Below are 19774 nucleotides of genomic sequence, written 5' to 3' on the forward strand. Positions count from 1 at the left end.
AATTTTTCGCACTTTCTTTCATTTTCGCAGCGTTGAAACGTGAGCGAACTTTCAAAAGTGCTAAGGCTGGTTATAGCCCTCTGATAGACTAGCACCTATTAAAGGGGAACTGCCATGGATATTGTACTGTATGTTGGCCAAAAGAGCTCAAATATTTGACAAAGAACCCATCCTTTAACGTGAAATCGCTCTTAAAGCATCGGGAGGAACATGTGAAATTATTTCTCTGGGGAAGAATAAGCTATAATCAGTTCTTAGCAATTGCTCAAGACTTCACAGGAATAACTTGAAAAAAAAATTGGCCAATCCACGTCCATTTTCGCTATCTGCAGACAAAAATGATTGATACTGGTTTCTGTGCCCAAGAAGGGTTTTATTTGTAACTTAATTGAACCATTATTTGAATGTTCCCATCAATACAAATATGTTTTTTTGCTATTCGAGGTGGCTGTTTCATTATGTGAGAGTGGAGCAAAGCAGAGCGTGAGCCACTTCCGGTGCCTTTGCGACTTAACTATCATGTTCAATTTGTAGCTTTGTAAGTAATATGTCCAAAACGAAGGCGAGTGCTTCGTCAGGGGTTCCAAAATAACAGGAAACAGTTTTTGCGAGGTGTTTAGTATCGCTGATGAAGCACGAAGCCAAAGTTTTTGTCACGACTTCTCAAAAGAAATGTTGTGAATTGAGAGCATTTAAAAGAGCTAGTGAATATTTGACGTTTTACACGAAAATATGGAAAGCCACCGAGAAGAAGCAGAAATGTCATAAGAGGGGTAAATTCCAGTACTTGTTTGCAGGCCTGGGCGCGGTACACGAATCTCATTTACTTTAATCCCTTATTCGAGTCACCCTCGAGCAGCTGCTTCAAACCAACCACTGCTGTATCACGAGTGATCGATGGGGAAAAGGAAAACACCAGCGAAAGCCAGTGGTAAACTTGACTTAACTCTTAAAAGCAGCATTCCGCATGGTGATTAGATAGTCCATGACAGCAGGTTTGAAGTAACAGCAATTGAACGAGAGCCTGCTAATCGGTAAACGTAAATTGATGATAGGATGATTGACTTTTACGGCGGAGTTCTTTGCAATCTTCGAACTGTATCAGTCGGGTCCTACCATATACTAAAGTGAGTTGCGCGTTTGTTTTCGTGAAAGGGACGGCGATGATCAGATGTGAAGTTTATAGTGACAAAATTGAAAACGAAATCAGCCTACTCAAATAATCTTTGGCTTAAAAAGTGTACCGCACATCACGTCAGGTTTGTCTGCATTTTTTTACTGAGTAACTTTGCAAACAATGCTGGAAGTAAGACCTTGGTTATAGGTTCGTTTTCGGACAAGTACTTTGTAGTCATGGTGTTTGACAGTTATTTTGCATTTAGTTTTAGCTAGCGTTAAATGTGTCTTCTTTGCGTTTACATTCAGGTGTCTTTTTATCAGCGGCCACTACTTTAATATAGGGAATCGCGTCTTTTCAGAAAGATTCGGATACTGAAATGAAGGCGTCATTTCGATAAAACAAAATTTACCTACAATGGACTCACATGCCGATATCTAGCTCGTCTTGTTCCAATTGAACAGAACTAGGTTTTCTTAAAGTATCCTGCATTAAAAAAGGATCTATTTCAAACTTTTCTAGGATCATAAAATTGCACAAAGCTGTAAACAACACTTTTAATTTGTTATGTAACTTACTAGAAAGTTCTAGAATTGTATGGCGATGTGCACCGGATGTGCCTTGATATTGGAATGCTTAGTGACATAACAGTTGTCACATACAACTTGTGTAATCGCTCACCTCACGTCTTTTTTAAACTGTTTTTTATTCTTGTACCTGGAAATATATCAACACATCGTGTTCCTTAGACACCGCCGGCACCTAACGAATTTGAAGGCCTGTTCGGGAGCGAAATTTCATTCTGTTCCGGGAGAACGTGTTTCATTTCCTGTATGACAGTTCTTTATTTTTGTGACGTGAGCGATTTCAAGGCTTCTAATTCTCGTACACAACGCATTGTGTATTCTTCTGTCAGCGGACTTTATCGGCACGAAATTATTCTGCAATCAGGACACAAGTTTTGCCACATACCTTGTTAAATTTCTCTGTTACTCTTGCTGAACTATTGTATTTTTAATTTAAAGTATTTTCAAGAATGCTATTAATATTTCAAGTACGCTACACAAGTTGTACATATTATGGCTTCAACTTTTTTGGTTTAAAGTTTTTGATACAAAAGGATTTTTACAATTCTTTTATTCCTAATTTTGGTAATGAATCTGAGACCAATTAAGGTAAAAGTCAAGCTGGTTACGAAATTTTTTAAACCACAAAATATATGTAAAGTGTCCTTTCGTACTTTTTGGTATTTCTCATGGTCGTTAATTCTGGTACAAAGGCAAGTACATTCCTATAGGAAATAAGCAAAACCTAAAGGAAATTCGGCAATCAAACTTTCATGTTAGAACGCTTTTCAATTGAGTGTCGAAAGTAATTCCGCTTTGCTTTGGTTTTGCTTTACTGCTCTTTGAATGGCTGGCAAAGTTCGCGCCATTTTCTCAAAAAACCAAAGACAAACCAAACCTAATCGCGTCTTGGTCACAAGCGTTTCCACTCCCTTCAAATTCTGATTTGTTAATTGCGCTGTTTACGTCTGTTGAGATTTGTCTGAGTAATTACCTTGGCTTGGTTTTACGACACTCAGTCGAAACCCGCTCTACTACCTACCGATGGTCTAGTGAACTAGAATTCCTCGTTGCTAGGATTCTCTCCTTGTTAAAGATTACAGCTCGTTGGAAGACCGGGTGCGAAGCAGAACAGAATGTCCTGCTTCATTCTTTTCTTCAACTTAAAGCATGCATCTGGCCGACAAAACGTAAATAATAACCATGGTTATATACTAATAGCTAATGGCAAAAATAAGCGAAAGAAGTTTTACACTACGTTTCGACGACTCCATGTCATTATTTTCAAGTGAAAATCATGACATGGAGACGTTGAAACGTAGTGTAAAACTTCTTTCGATTATTTTTATCATTAGATGTTTAACTAAATCTAATCTTATTCGAATATATACTAATAAAAAATAATAATAAAACAAATGATATGAAAAAATAATGATAAGAAAACAGTTCTCCGGCAGACCGGGCGCAAGGAAAAATGGTCTCAGTAGTTTATCAAATCAGTACGCAATATCCTTTTTTAGCACCATCACCGACTTTCTTTGTCGTGTCTCCCCCAGACTCCGTTTCAGCGTCTTTCACTTGCTCTTGCCTCTGTGTTTCTTTTAAAGCGTCTATCTCCTTTTGTTTCGCATCAATTTTGTCATTGATACTCTGGAGATGGTCTTCCAATGCTTTTCTATCTTCATCACTGAGGTTATTGTCACTGAGCAGCGATTCCTCATAATCTTTCTTTTCATCTTTCAGTTGTTTAAGATCCACCGCAAATCCACCGGAGTCTAAAGCTTTCTTAATGCGCTCGTCTAGAGCTCCTTGAGAGGCTTTAGTCAAGTTGTGAACAAAGGGACTCTTTCCTTCATTCATTGTGTCGATAACCTAATTATTACAAAACGAAAATCAGGATTTATTCAATTAGAGTGGTAAAACACTGTGAAAAAGAAAAACAAAGAATAATATTATTTTTCGTTAAGCAATTAGGCCTAGACAATTTACTGCGCATGAGCCCACCCACATCCCCTTTCTTCTAGCCAAGGTACATTTTTGAAAGCAAGTAGACAATACCTGTCTGCAGCCTTCAAATATTTCTCCTTGAATTGTACGCCAGTTGTAGCAGTTCGATATTGGCGCGTGTCTAACTTTGAGATTTCTGTCTTATCCGCTTCCTATTTTCAACAAATGCGACAAATGCTCTTATCTGTTGCAATAGCAAACGCTCTTTTTTCCTGAATTTTGAATATTTTCAAACAATGTCTTTAATTTCGTCATCCTTAAGCAAGTGAAGGTGAAGACTCGCTGATATAACACTAGGGACATCATCTCAGTTTTCGTTTGGAGATATTGGGTAACACATTTTGATCAATCGCAGTCAAGGTAAAATAGGTGATATATATGTAATGTAAAATGTCAATATCGGGAATTACCACTGAATCGATATACAGTAATAAACGATGAGCCCATGAATTAGCAGGCTTGAACAGCTGTTTCTTGAGGACTACAGTAACAAGGTCGAAACACCACCCTTAGCAACCATATATATCAGTTAATACTGGGGCTCACTATTTACTTTGGTAGATCAAGGGGTAATGTCCACTACTGCTGTGGGCATGATGCCCCATTTAGTGGCTATAGTTCACTAAACACATTGGCGCGGTACATTAATATAGCGACGTCCCTCAAGCCTCGCTTCACTTAATCGAATGATAGGTCAGTTATCATACATTATTTGTATACATCAATTTTACCTCGACAAGCTTGGACAGCTGTCTTTTAAATGCTTCTGGATTCTTGTCTTCCGTCAGGCAGTTGTCGAACAACACCACTCGATCCTTTATCTCAGCGATAAACTCTCGAACCCATAATGGCAGTTTGGATATCCATGTATTAATCCATTCGTCTAGGCTTACTCCTTTCTCTTCAGCATGATGCAAGGCCTGGTCACCCCACGTGAGAATGAGAATCATGTACTCCTTGGATTCGTTCCCCAGAAAGGACTGAAGAAGTTTCAACGCTTGTTCATATCTGGCTCCATACTTCACCACTAATAAGATTGCGTCAAAACCTTGCGGTGCCATTCCAAAAACTTTGCACACTTCTCTTAAAATTAAGTCTTGGGTTTCTCGCTCGCCGCTTTTAAATAGTTTACCCTTGAAAATGTTTCCCCTTTTCATATGTTGTACTGCAGAAGTGTCTAAAACACCCGGAGTGTCTATCACATTCATGGTCCGCTCTCCTGATCTGCTGCCGTACCGACATTCCTTTGTGACGGATGAAGCATCTGGGGATGACTGAAAGTGATTTCTCCCAACGATTCTGTTCCCAGTTGCACTTTTTCCATTGCCAGTTTTTCCGAGGAGGACTACAGTGAGGTCTTTTCCACTAGGGAGCTGGAAGATAATGAAGTGTCCAAAACAACAGATAAGGGTCTGCCTAACCAAGAGAAGTTAATTTCTGATGCCATGTATGGTTCCTAGTTATTCGCGTGAGAGTTTTTGGTAATCCCGTTTGGGTATGCAAAGAGCAGGTGAGACTAATAGAGTCGTTGAGGGATGACGATTCCGAAATTGTGGGATTTGCAGAAATATTCTTAAATAGAATGGTAAAAAATGCCTACTTGCCAAAAGGCAGTACCTTGTTGCAATTTGGGATGAGAAATTAGTTCTTTCTGTTATGTTACGATGATGAATCCTGCTAATTTTGCCTCAGTTCCAAATGTTAAGACCTGACTGGCTGAAGTGGCTAGTCGTTGCAAGAGCGGTTGCCTCGTAACGTAGAGGTTACCACGCCCGACGTTTGACCATTTCCACTCCTGACAACTAGTTTTCCCAGTGAAATATTTTCATCAAGGACGTGTGTTGAAAGCATCGTGTAAATTGTGTGTACACAAATAGCACAGAAAACCCTTTCTTGTCCTCAACGTATTAGTTACTCCGTTAATCAATATCTATCGCTCTAACTCAGGCATTTTTTAGACTAGACTAGTGGCTAGCTGTGTTCTAGTTAGGTTATTAGTTAAGGGTGTTGCTGTACCTACTCCTCCTTTAACAGATGTTGACTCCAAGGCACGTTACTGCACAACTACGTCTTGGCGTGTCTAACAATTCATTTACATAGTAACTCTTAGTTTTCCTAATGAAATGCGCCGTTTTAAGGTTTGGTATAACTAGAAAGGGGTGATGCAAGTTTATATTGGGTTCTTTCTTCTTGATATTTATTATTTCGTGGATTTTAGGCCGAAAAGAGCTTATAAATAAATATTTCTACTTGCCTTAATGTTGGTTGAAGGTATCTGCAAGTTTAACAAATAATATAGGTTAAAGCTGTGGGCGGAATGCTTAGAACTGCATTCTTAGAACTGTGTAAGACGCGACACAAGGCTTAAACGTAAAGGGGAAGTACAAGACGCCTTCCATATACGAGAAGTGACATAGGAAGGCGCATTCCCATTGTAAATGGTGGTCAATGTGGATCGATTAGGACAGATTCTCATCAATTTATATACCTAGAGATTTGCTGGCCTTAACTTGCTGTATGGAATCTTCCCCCATTTTTATTTTGAGACGAAACGTTAGTTCTGCAGCTTTGTATCTAGTACAAACTAATAAAAACACAGACTGAGCCATTCCCCAATCCTGATCCTTCCAGTTCACTAGTTCATCGGCAAGCATTGGAGCTTTCGAACTGTTAAAAAATGGAATATCATTTATGTAAACGAGGAGAGCAAAGGTCCGACGACTGATCCATGTGGACATTACAAGAAATATGTTTTGCATCCGAGAGAAACCTACTGATTCAGTCACTGTTACTTACCAGTAAATATGATGTACCAGTAAGTATATATGATGTAAAGCATAACATAGAAATATTATCTGTACCAACCGAACTCAGCTTATGGAATGAATTATTGTAATCAATTGTATCAAAAGACTTATTTAAATCAAGTCAGACAACAGCGGTGACACGTCTATTGTCAATGTTGAAAAACCATTGATACCATTGACTGGTAGTATTTAGTAATGTTGCCGTGGTTTATTTTGCTGATCGGAAACCTGACCAGTATATATTTAAATAAATTGCAGACTACGAGATATGAACATGGTTTATTGAAAAACAGCCTTTCCATAATCTTGGCGATTGAGCTTAAAATCGAAATTGGTTGATAATTATTTGGGTTTGTTTTACTATTGCCTTTGTGAAGAGGGAAGACTTTCGCGATTTTCCAATCTCAAGGAACACAGCCGCTGGAAATTGAGAGGTTGAAGAGCAGGCCGGCAAAGAGAATCAGCAATAATATCAGATGCTGCTTTGAGTAATTTGTTCCAGAAGCAATCAAGACCAGCGAATTTATTAGTGACTAAACGTTTAAAGGAGATTTAACACATCTCAAGCCCATAAGTTTGCGTTAATCGTCTTCCAAATTTCTTTATGCCTGCTACGGTCATCAGACAATTTTCTGCTATAGTAACGCTTTTTTGCAAATTTAATCTCCCTATTCACCTATTTCTTAAGGACGGTGCCTACTTATACAGAAGTATTTTTGCGCATGCAGTTTATGACTATGCGGGAAAAGTATAGATCTTAGCAAGGACGGCAAGGACTTTTGAAATCCATAAAGAAAATTGGGGGTAACCACGCATTTTTCAGAGATAATTAAGCAACAATTATTCTAAAAAGCAGTAAAATACAAAACAATGTATGGCGTTTTCTCCAAATTGAAGCTTTCTTATCTCTGAAAAATGCATGGCTACTCCCAATTTTCTTCCTGGATACCAAGCGCACTTGCTAAGTTCTGCTTTCTCTGCATAGTTTTAAACCACACAAAAATATCCCTGTATTAATTGGCACCACCCATAGGAAACCCGAGTATCTAAAGATGCACAGAACGTATGCACAGTAGCAAAAGTAGGCACCGTCCTTAACCCTTTCCCTACCAATTTTTTTGGCCCATTTTTCCAAAACGGTAAAGAAAAACCCAGCTTGCTAATGTAATAAACCGTTTAGAAGGTCTTGATGAGTGTAATTCATTTCTGAAATCAAGATAACTGAAGGAAGTCAGCTCGTTGATAGAAATGGTTTTAAAACGGAAAAATTCAAAAGTACAAAATTTCACTGATCGACTCATGTGATAGGTATACCTCAAAACTGTAGCTTATTTTGCAGCTTTTAATGCATAGAATACTCTGAGATATGTGAGAGCTATAGTATGTAGATGCATTAAATGAAAATATGCAACAAGTCATAGGGATGGTAAACAATATCATAGTTAGCAGAGAGTACCATTTTTCCTTTGAAATGCAAAGATCTTTCCAAGACCAATTTGCCAACAAAAATTCACCATAATTGAGCAAATACTGACTAAGTTATGAGTTCAGGACCCACTATAGTGGATCTCTGTAGGGAAAGGGTTAAGGCCGATTTAGACGGTAGAACTTTTGCTTAGCACTGTCGCATGCGATTTCTAGAGTGCGCGCTGCTCACGTCATGTAAACAACTCGCACACAACTCACGTCATTCAACATTATCGGCACTTACGATTGTCGTAGGATTTTAAAACATGTTTCAATTCGCTACGACATTTTTCGACTCATGATAGTCTGTCGTGATGATGTCGTAGGTCTGATTTACACAACACGATTTCCGGTGAAGTCGTGGCGTAAGCTAGTCGCATGCGATAGTCGTAAGCAAAAACTCGAAGCGTCTAAATCGCCCTTTAGGGTTTTATATTCTGATTAAAACTCAGGATCATTGGATTTTGTAGCGTTTAATTTCGCCCTTTCACGTTTAACAATTAGTATCTGTACTTCACTAGAGAGCCAAGGGGTAGCCTTGTGTCGTACTCTCTTTGTTTTGACAGGGGCGCGTTAATCAGGCACACTTTAAAGAAAGAGGGAGAGAGAGAGAGAGAGAGAGAGAGAGAGAGAGAGAGAGAGAGAGAGAGAGAGAGAGAGAGAGAGAGAGAGAGAGAGAGAGAGAGAGAGAGAGAGAGAGAGAGAGAGAGATTGAGCGACTGGAGGGCTCCAAGGTTGGTAGGCAGGAACTGAGTGGTGTACCGTTAGGGTACGAAAAACTATTTCTTTTTAAGCTTTAATTACAAACCTTTGCCTTCAACATGTCTTTCCAGTGTCGAACAAATTTTCCTTCCTCGTCATTTCCGTCCAGCGAATCCGCGTAAACTTCTAGACAGGTGTCCACTTTTTTTGCATCCAAAGTAGATATGGCAGAGCGAAACGTTCGTAGGGTCTTAGTGATTTCTGAGTTGAACTTTCTCATGTCTTGGTCCAAATCGCTGTCAGTTTCTTGGTATTTTAGCACGAGATCCTTCGCCTGGCACAGATCATCATAGCGGCTTTCTACCTCATTGATGTCACATTCTAATACTCGGACGCTGCGGTCGTAATTGAGAGCTGGAAAAACGTTTGCTATTGGTTGAAGCTCAATCTGTTCAAAAAAATGGAAAGTGGAGAAGTAGTATTTCACTGGTTCAAGTGGGAGTCAAAAATTAATATCCGATATAAGACCTCAAGTGATAACCTTTCTGGGATCATTGGAGCGATTGCGCCACTAACTGTCATTCACGCAGTTAATTAAAAAATCAAATGTCAATCAAGGAATTACTAACAGGAAACACTTATTTTCATTTGGTCAGCGAAACAATAATAACATAATAATAATAATAATAATAATAATAATAATAATTTTAGAAATGAAATATGTCTTTATTAAAATATTCCACACAAATTGCTATTTACACGTTAAAAGTATATATAAAAAAGAGCTATTAAAAACCTATTTACAATTAATTTCGATTAAAAAAAGAGACTATTTTCAAGCACAATTTCAGTAATAATTTTTTTTTTAAATATTCGATTGTGAAAAGAAAAACGAGACTACTTTTAAGCATAATGTTTTTGTAAAGAAAAAGAAAAAACAAATGTCAAAAAGTTAAAAAAGTGAAATTCGGCATTTTAAAATCAGCTCCACTTTGCATGATGGAATTCTTTATTTTATAGAATTTTGAACTTTTATTATTAATTACATCTGTTTCCTCTTCTTTTATGTAAGGTTAAGTTGCATGTATTTTTTAGAATTTGTAAATGAATAGTGTTTTGATTAAATAATTAATTGGATTTTCTGTAACAGCAGATTGATTGTAAATAGGATTTTGATTGAGGTTTTGTAATAAAGATTTCATTATAATAATATAATAAGTAATAATAATAATAAGTAATAAGTAATAAGTAATAAGTAATAATAATAATAATAATAATAATAATAATAATAATAATAATTTGATCCTGTATGTGCTATGAACAACGGGGGGATCATCCCATCGCACCGTGTCAAGTAAGTATTGAAAGCATGTGTGGAGAAGAAGTTTGAGAAGGAAGTACGTGGACTAGAATGGCAGGGAAAGTTGCTGACTGAGAGGAAGTCTGATTTACAGCTGTGCAAGAGTGAGTGTTTCAGTTGGCTGAATAAATGCCGGTGTATTTGAGCTGTACGAGCAACTGTTGCCCACAAAGCTATACTCTAGTTAGAAGACACACACGACTTGTCCCGGGGATGGGAAGTGTAGGCTATGTGGTCATGTCCAAGAAAGTGTCCCGCACATTCTGGCCGGGTGTTCTGCACTAGCTCAGAGCAAGTAATTGCTCAGACATAACATGGCTTTAAAAGTCCTGTTCTACGAGCTCCTACGTGACCAAGATCTTCTTGAGGAAGTACCACCGTGGTACTCGCCAGTCATGCCAAAGCCGGTGTATAAGTCAGAACAAGTAGAAGCGTGGTGGGATGTACCTGTGTATGCAGATCATCAAGAGGTGCGAGCCAACCGGGTCGATGCGAGGGTTGTGAATCATGAGAGCAAGAAAGTCATGACCATAGAGACGAGTAGTCCATGGATTAGTAATCGAGAGAAGAAGAGCGAGGAAAAAACTATGAAGTATGGTCCCCTGAGGGAGCAATACGAGGTGCACCAGTATAATATTATCATGGATGTGCTAGGCGGCTGGTCGAAAGAGACAGAGATTAGTGTACGATCACTGGTTGGGCGAAAGACTACTCAAGTCTTAGAGAGAATGCAGAAGGCGGTTTTATCGGCGACGCTGAACATTGCAAGAACTTTCAAAGTAGTAACATGATAAAGTTATATTATACCAAGATTGATAGACCAGCCATGAATAGTTATTTCTATGAGTTTTAGACTTTCAGACATCTAGATTATGACTTTCATATATGTATATATATTTTATTGATTTATTCACGTGCTATTTTAAGTTTCGCTTGGCTCACAGGTTACGCTATGCGCCCTGTGTTGCTTTCTGATACTGTGCATACCGATAGTTTTACTGCGCATAACTGTGATAACAAACTTGATTAAAATCTCCTTAGAAAACCTATTTACAAATCTTCACCTAATAGTATTTACAAATAATAATATATGACCAATTCACATTCCACCAATGTAGACTAAAATTTTGATGAAATGAAAATATTAAGAGATCCTAAAATACTAATTTACAAGCTTACGCCATCATCGAGTTTCTAAAATTAGCAGACACACGCTTGGCTAGCGTTTAAGCGGCAGTGATCAATAATGAAATCCCCTTGTGGAATTTTGTGGAAAGGTGTCCTGGAGCGATTCTTACGCATGTGTTTACCGACTTTAAAATCTCAAAAGAAAGCAATGTTCTAATCCAAATGATAGTAATGTGATAATGATAAATCAAAAATACAGTCGAACCTCCCGTAAGCGACCACCCATGATGTCAAGGATATGTGGTCGCTTACGGGAGGTGGTCGCTTACCAGAGGTCAGACCACATGGGGGGGGGGGGGGAGGGGGGAGCTAAATTTTGGGTAATTTACATTGGGTAATTTACATACTAAATTGGATGCCCCTGAAAAAATATTGAATTAAATAAATAAAAAAATAAATAAATGGTAATTGCGGACACCTAAACCCTTTTGCCAGTGCTTATCGAAACCCAAAGTAAAAACTTTTCTTTAGACTGCCTGATTTAGGAGCAAATAGTAAACGGCATTTTTGCAATGTTACTGATTTCAAGCGTAACACATCAACAACTTTGCGTTTGTTTGTTTGTTACATAATCCAGTTGACGTTCTTTATCGCCACAATTTTTCTGTTGAATAATACAAGGTTGAGAGAGTCATCACCGGTCGTGCATGTACATGCATGCTGTTTACAAGATAAGAGAGTTTCTTTCCTATAAGGGATTCAACCTGATTAAAGTTTATTTCAGTGTACACTATAGTGCATGTATATGTTATCATTTGTTTCAGTGTCGGGAGACACTTCCTGTAGCTCCGGCTGTGAGATTTTAATACGGCATCCGCTGTAATGATGAGGGCCAATATGTTACAGTCAATTTCCGCCCGTGAGAGAAACAGCAGATTGTGTGTCAAGTGGTCGCCTACGGGAGGTTAAAAACAATTGAAAATTTTAAACAATCATCTCTAAAAGTGGTCGCTTATGGGAGGTGGTCGCTTACGAGAGGTGGTTGCCTACGAGAGGTTCCATCTACAGTGATTTGACTTGAAAACTTTTGGTAAATTCGAAAAAGTGGTCGCTAATGAGAGGTGGTCGCAAAGGGAGGTTCGACTGTATAAAAATTAACAAAAATAGAATAAAAAATAAAAAAAGTTAACAAATACCTGAATGGGGACTCCCTGTCCTTTATTGATTTTTTCTAATCTAGATGGAAACTCCTGAATGAGTTTCACCAATTCCTCTAAGTTGGTTGGATTCTTGTCTGGCATGTCTGTAGCATAATACTCGATGGTCAAATCACTCGCATTATCGCACTCGGAAGACAGCTTCTTTAGCTGAACCTCCAAACCAGCATTGACCAGTCCTTGAACATCCAGTCCTCCGTCAAGTTTACCATTTATGGTCGATCTGTAATATCACAAAATGAAACATCAATCAGACATTTTCAACCAAAACCGTGTTGAAAGAACATGTTTGATCGTTCAGCCGACTCCCTCAATATTGCATGTTTAAAAATGGTTTCAGTCCTATGTTTGATCTAGATCAAACATTTTCATCCATCATTTTGTCCTAAGAACATAAGTTTCATCGTTTAGCAACCTCTGCCAACAAAATTTGCGCGAGCGGGAAAAAGCAAGCAACAGAAACGAAACTTGTGTGGCGTCGAAACAAGTCACGTCATAACTTGAGCGGTAATGCCCAAAAATGTTATATGGGATCACTTTGATCACTGATTGGTCAAACACTTTTTGCCCGTTTAGCCACCAAACGTTGGATGAAAATGTTTGATCTATTATATATAACCAATTCACATTCCACCAATCCACGTGGCCTAACTTTTGCTGGGCCTCTTATGGTGTTAGCTCTCATCGTATGCAGTTAGTAATGATGGTTGTCGAGGTGATCATAGTTGATTTTAAGGGTTATGGTGATACTTTATTTAATAGTCACGATGGTCAAAGGTTCCAAGCAGAAATTTCGGGATTTTAAAATAGAAGAAGCTAATTCGTCAACAAACAAAATAAACAGCGCGTTTACTTTTAAGCCTGGAGGACCGATCGTACCACGTTTGTTTAGGTGTATCAAACTTGCAAAAAAAATTGATTGGACAAGTCTTCACTGACGCGGTCGAAAACAGAGGAATAAGATTACCTTGACACAAGAATCGTACGAGCTATTAAAGTGATCAAGATGAGAAAGAACGCGAAAATCTACTTGGAACTCCACGCGAGAGTTCAAGAGATTATTTCCCTGAAAATCGTGCCCTGGAACACACGAAAACACAAGCAGTAATCAAACTAGTTAATTTGTCCGCCCCCTGCATGACGTGCACATCCTGAGTTGCCTTTATGTTCAAGGCCGCAATTCTTTTCCAGTTTGGAGACGCTCAAAAGGAAACCTTGTCAAGTCATGGACTCCTGTTGGGTCAGGTGCCCATATCAGGTGTTTTTCAGTTGACGTTCCAAAACAATTTCTGCAAAGAACTGCCTCATGCCTGGTCATAACAAGAAAAGTGAACCGCGCCTATTGGATGCGATCGATCTCAATATCAAAGGAAGCATCGCATTCATAGGTAAATGGCAATCCGGGAGGAAGAAGTCAACCATTCTCACACAACGCATCAGATACTGTTGTGAAAAGTACAACTGGGACAATGGCACCGGGGCTGGTATTTTTTGTTAGATGGCAAATTAGGCGCCTATTTTTGTGATCGGCTACTGCTCAAGCAGATTTGATAGACTGAACTGTGTTTAGTGTTAATTCACTCTGCCAACTGACAATCAAATGCGATGGTCGAAAGCACTGAAAGTAATAAAAGTCAGCCTGAAAACCACTAGCATCGTTTGTAATAAATATTCGCCCTACCCTGTGTGTGGAATACCTGTGTCAGATGGAAGTAGTGCCATACCGGAAGTCCGGTACTATAAGTATTCTGAATTTATTATAAGGCACAAAGTTACGAGATATGTTTGCTTGAAATAATTAGCATTTCGTAATTATAATTGGCAAGTGGAAAGAACTAGCGAAAAGAACAGAATAAACTTGGTAATAAAATCAATTGTGCACATGACACGATAATATCAAGAACACTTTAGGGGAACTTTCAAGTTAGACATCGTTAAAAGTAATATATAAACAACAACTGCAAGAGTTTCTTCAGAGGCCGGAAACACCAAGAAACGGATGCTTATAAGGTTTCAAGGTGTTTGCAACCTGTGTGAAACGTGGAGCACAAGATGTGTATATGACTTCTCTATGTAATTAGCACCATTTGTTTTAACAAAACGAGGAGAGTAAATTCTTTACCATTTTTTCACATCTCTCTGCTCGCCTGCGTGCATTTTGTAAAGCCTCAAACATCGTTGTTTATGCCTTGTCAGTATCAAAGCGTGGTAAACGAATCTCATTTACTTTGAGTCACATCTGGGTGGATTTTTTTAAACAGGTTTTCGTTTTACACAAGGAAACCCAGTTTTCCAGTAAAAGTTATGGCTGTAAATTTTGCTTTAATCACCGTCTATATGTTAACTGGTAAAGGTAAACTGTTAAAAGGTGAAGGATTTTTGCCACGACAACCATTCAGCCGACTGCATTTATAAGTACCCTGTCACAACGTTTTAAAAACAAATAAGGAGACAATCCGATACACAGTCATTAAACATATTTTCAATTAAATAAAAATGTTTGAGATTAAAGATGAAACTAAATTATCGGGTTTTCACTTTTGTTTAGAAGACGATGATCTGAATTTGAGGCTTGCTATCATTTCGGCGCCATACGTCACGCTTCTGACATAATGAGTGCCAAGGCTTGGAGCTTTTTCCATTTCCGGTTTTGCAATTGCTGATCCATCCATTGTTTTATTGACCTAGAGAAACAAAGCGATTTGGTAGATTTAAGAAATATTCATAAACAAGTGAAAACAAACGATAAAACCGAACAACGTTTCGGTTCAGTTATCGTTTGTTTTCACTTGTTTATGTATAACTAAACCTTTACTTTTAACAAACTTATCAAGAAAAGTAAATGACATAACCTCCTGATGCCACTGATGACTTCAGTCTCTTTCTACAAAAAGGCAGGATATCATAATTAACAACCATCCTGTGAAATCGCTTGGAATATCGCCTGATATAGTCAAGGAGGCCGTAAAATCAGTCAAAATGTTTCAAGATTGAGCAATTTTTTTAGTATTCAACATACCGATGACAAAGCACAGTTTATGGCGGAAAAGCTGGGGATGGTCTATAATTGTTACATTTGTCTCCCTGACTCACAAAATTACATGCATGGAAGAATATCTACTGTACACAGAAGACGACTATTGAGTGCACCAAGACCTTGTTTTGACAATGTTACAATGTGTTGAATAATAATCACAGATAGCTACAAGCTCACCGTGGTGCATTTCATAACAGCTAAGACCTCTGTAGTCCCCTCTTCCTTGTTACTGTTGTTGATGTACTTTCCTGCTCCTTCGACTTTGAAAATGTTGGCTTTGATCTTCAACGAAATATCTCCAGAGATGTTCAGCAGATCTCTGACATCTTCATTTGATTTAACGATTTTGTATCGGAAAGAAAATGTGTTCACATTTTCCGTTTTAATAGGAATATCCATGCCTGCTCTATTGTCGTTGGCGTCGTATGACCGGCCGATGCACAAATTTGAAAACGCCCACGCCGGAACATTCATCTGGGAATCTACAAATTAAAGGAAATATATTGTCAGTGACAACAGTTACCCTAAGGTGTATGAACTACTTTTTCAGCGATTAAATAGATTTTATTTAAGTTATTTTTTCGATACAGTTTTAACTCTGGTGAGGCAATAGTCTTTTGCTTTTTCTTTCTTTTTAGAGATGTGCTAGAGCCCGCTATTGAAATTTTACGATTGCGTTGAGAGTAACGCAATTTGTAACGTTATTTGTTCTTCATATCTTATGCACAAGCTCAGTATCTCAAAAACACGACCCCACAAGCTAAATGAAAGTTTTGGTGTCGTATTGAAGGAGAATGGTCTCTCGTTTTCGACAGTCGTTCATTTTAATTGAAACATTTAATACAAAGGGCCAAAGATCTGAACTCCTTCGATTCCGGGTAACTAAAGAAAAAATACAATCGACAAAAGGCTAATATTGATAGACGGAGGTTTTCCAAAAGAGGTAAGCGATTAAACAATAGATTTTCTATATATGGACTGTGGACTTTGGACTTACTGAATCAAAATAAAGATATGGATTCCTCACTTGTTGTGACAGTTCTGCCTTCCTCTCTTTCTGAGAATTTCAACTTTCGCTGAAATTCGTAGAATTGGCGGTTTGTCGTATTTGCCTTCGTTTGTTTCCTAGAAGTCCATCAAAACATAACTGAAAATAGCACAGCCGTTCTCGAGATCAGAGTTGGGAACATTATTATACAACTTCACCTCCAAAAATTTTAGTCTGTCTCGATTTCAACGTTTACGAAGTGAGCTTTGTCGGTGCCATCAGCGACTTATTCGTTGAAAGCATATATATCTGTCTGGAAAAACTTCAGCATTGGGTAGAGTTATTTTTCTAAAGTTTCGTACAAGACACACGGACAAAAATTAATACGTCTGAGTTGTTTTGTCATTTCTGTCTTCCTCATTTTCTGGGAATTTCACCTTCCAAAAAAATTGGCTTATCTTTGTTTTGCCTCCTATTTATTTATTTATTTGTTATTTTATTTATTTATTGATTTATTGATTTATTTATTTATTTATTTATTCATTTATTTATTTGTTGTTTTTTTTACATTATTTATACAAAAATTCCAGTTCAGCATAGCTGGTTTAAATGCAGATCTGTGTAAAATAATAAGAATAAATAATTAAATATAGAAATGAAAGCAAAAAATCAATCAAAGAGTTTATGAAGGTGAGAATTTAACTAAGGTGATTTAGATGTTTCTTGACTCTCAGTTTAAAACTAGTGAGAGACTGATCATGACGTACGTTCCTTGTTTTCCCCGAATTTCAACTCCGCTCCTGATGTCTTATATTGGTTATTTTTTGTTTGTTTGTATTTTTGTTATAAGTAAGGGTTGCCTTCCTTTTAGTCATCAAAACAACAGCATACTTCGTGTAGATTAATGAGGGCAAGTATTAATTAGTTCTTTTAATCTTTTCCTTTTCTGTTAGCTAACACGCGCATCACACATTCTCTGATCTTCTTATGAAAATTTTGTTTAACTTTGATAGAACTCTGTAGAGTTCTAAAATGAAAGTTAAATTTACTGACCAGCTTGAGCGCTGGAATCTGTTACGATAATATAACTTTACCTTCAACCATTTAATTCTCTCTTCATTCCTGGTCATTTTGTCTTTTACTAAAGATGTTAGGAAAGCAACAATATAACCTATAAAAACAGCCAGTGATTTCAACATGAAAAAGTTTTCATTGCTATTCAGAATTGTAATTAACATCTCAAGACGCAAGTGTTGGTAAATGTTTGAAAGAAAATTTAGGGAGAGGTTCAGAGCCACCTTAAAACAACCCTGAATATGGACGAAAATAATTTGGGAACTATACGTGTATATTACCTAAATCCTATTTAAAGGCGCATAATAATAATTAAGTGCATATCTATGAACTATTTTCCACGGGGAAAATACTTTATAATTTCCTTGTACGAACGAAATAATTATTGGTATGGGATAACGCGATGCTACATTATAAGCCTGGTAAATACATAAGGAACAAAGACGTACTCGAATTTCTTTGTTCCTAGAATGCCTGTGTCATGATCAGTGACGGGGCATTCTCATGAAATATGATACGTGGACGGGTCTTTTAAGCGGAATATTGTAACAGAAAGAAAATGGGAACGAGGCAAACAAAACATTGTCATTACAAAGCAATCAGACCCCAAGGAGTGTAAAGATCAATAAATTGCTCGTGTTACATAATACAGAAAGTCAGCTAACATCTTAACAATGCATGCACATTCACCTATTGTGCATTTTTTAAAACTAGCGTGATGAAATGCGCATAGATCTTTGGCCGATACGCTTTATTTGCTTCTCATTATTTGCTTGTTAGGTTTGTTTTCCCAATACTTGTCTCCCAAAAAAATAAAATAAAAAACTCAAGGAAAGCAATGCAATTCTGTCACTGTATTAAATTCTTGATTTATTATTTCCAACCTTTTGACATAGTCTGAAAACTTTCTCGTGCCGGGTGTCCGTTTCAGTTAGCCGATAGGACAAATGACAAGACCAGTTCCAGAAAAGCCGGAAACTAGGCGCTGGCAATTTCATGTTGCCACGATAAAATGGAGTCCATGTGATATTTTTAACAACCTTAAAACTTTGTTGGTATAGGTTGGGTTGGGAATTTAAAAACTAAAGTGATCGAAGGAAGACAGAATGAATTGTACATCAACTGTACATTGAGTACACATAAATTAATTCGGAATTTCGGCCAAAGAGTTGTTGTATACAACGCTTAAATTCACTTATGTTCAAAGTGGAAAATGCATAAATTAAAAAATTAAAAAATAATTGAAAAGCAGACTGCTTTTAATAAGTTACGGGAAAAAGTAGGAAGAGCCTTTTAATTGCAGAACACAAACTTCCGTTTTAGTAAGATTCACTTTGACGAGCAACACCACACGTAAAATGTCTGGGTGCAGGGCATTTTTACGAGGTACATTGCGCGTGAAAAAATTATGGTTACACAGCAAACAATCAAGGCTGTCGTGTCCCGAAGCTAAATGGTTGATAGATTAAACCTTTATCTTCTAGCATCGAGTTCGAGATGTCTTTTTGTTTTGATTACTGAGGTCGATCCCGATACCTTTTCCTAGAAACGCAGATTCCCAGAAGAAGGTGAAGTCAGCTCGATTACCCGAATTGATAATTTCTTAATCTCTTGACCCCTCTCTCTGATATTGGAAAATTATAAATTAACATGTCTCTCGATAATCAAAGCGTAGAATATGATGTTTGTGATCGTGCTAACCTAAAACTCTTCGTAGTCTTTTGTTGAAATAAGATTCATCAGTGTCTGTCTGTGTTATCGATCACTGTTAGCAGAGAGTCAATGAAGCGCTTCTGTCGAGTTTCCGAAACTCGATTGAGGCGCTTTGAAAACGGCGTCAAAGGAAGAGGATAGTAAGAATACAGGATCTTTTAACAGCATATTAATTTAAAGTCTTCCTTAATAATAAAAATACCGAAATCTTCGGCGTCAGATCGGATAGCTTTTAAATGTCAAAGATTTGTCTTTGTAATAACATTATCGGTTCGATTGAAAGTTGCATTACAAGAATCTGTTAGTCACAGGCAAGAAATGCTCTGTTATACACAGTCTTATGCAACCTTTTTTAAAGCGGAGGTTCAAAAACGTACAAGCTGAGCTTACAACTTCTCACCTTTTAGTAAAACGTTTCAGCACCAAATGTTCAACTCGTTGAAGTCATTCCGACGCTATTCTTGTGATCCGTATTCTCACTCGAGCTGCGGGTGAAATCTGGGAGGGGCGCAAGGGAAGCTTTGAGACAGTATCTTCCTAAAACCTAGCAACGTTGACAAGGGAAACGAATCAAGTAACACAATTGGCCAA

General features: G+C 37.7%; 1 protein-coding gene across 3 annotated transcripts; it reads right to left on the reverse strand.

The window, feature by feature from the left end:
- Window positions 1-1660: 1660 nt before the first annotated feature.
- Window positions 1661-19727, reverse strand: LOC146459563 (uncharacterized). Of its 3 annotated transcripts, XM_085089314.1 has the most exons (9): window positions 19584-19708; window positions 16406-16533; window positions 15586-15890; window positions 14910-15055; window positions 12351-12594; window positions 8773-9114; window positions 5945-5965; window positions 4422-5063; window positions 1661-3555 (listed from the first exon to the last, which is right to left on the reverse strand). In XM_085089314.1, exons 3-9 carry the CDS (start codon window positions 15880-15882, stop codon window positions 3175-3177), a joined length of 2073 nt encoding a protein of 690 aa, XP_084945440.1. In that variant the 5' UTR covers window positions 15883-15890; window positions 16406-16533; window positions 19584-19708; the 3' UTR covers window positions 1661-3174. The 3 variants fall into 3 exon arrangements, with proteins under 3 accessions (XP_084945440.1, XP_084945439.1, XP_084945441.1); XM_085089313.1 differs by lacking the exon at window positions 16406-16533 and having other exon boundaries at window positions 19584-19727; XM_085089315.1 differs by lacking the exons at window positions 1661-3555; window positions 16406-16533 and having other exon boundaries at window positions 3621-5063; window positions 19584-19727.
- Window positions 19728-19774: the final 47 nt, after the last annotated feature.

The sequence above is a fragment of the Pavona decussata genome, unplaced genomic scaffold (genome assembly GCF_977016875.1).
Source record: "Pavona decussata unplaced genomic scaffold, jaPavDecu1.1 SCAFFOLD_218, whole genome shotgun sequence".
Classification (NCBI taxonomy): domain Eukaryota; kingdom Metazoa; phylum Cnidaria; class Anthozoa; order Scleractinia; family Agariciidae; genus Pavona; species Pavona decussata.

Bases quoted from the DNA above. Each gene is read 5' to 3' on its own strand.
- LOC146459563 (XM_085089313.1), bottom strand. From the start codon at position 15,882: ATGAATGTTCCGGCGTGGGCGTTTTCAAATTTGTGCATCGGCCGGTCA. The intron at 5,966-8,772 runs GTTTGTAATTAA...TTAAACTTGCAG, and splicing joins AAGACATGTTGAAGGCAAAG to ATACCTTCAACCAACATTAA. The intron at 3,556-4,421 runs GTAAAATTGATG...TGTAATAATTAG, and splicing joins AGCTGTCCAAGCTTGTCGAG to GTTATCGACACAATGAATGA.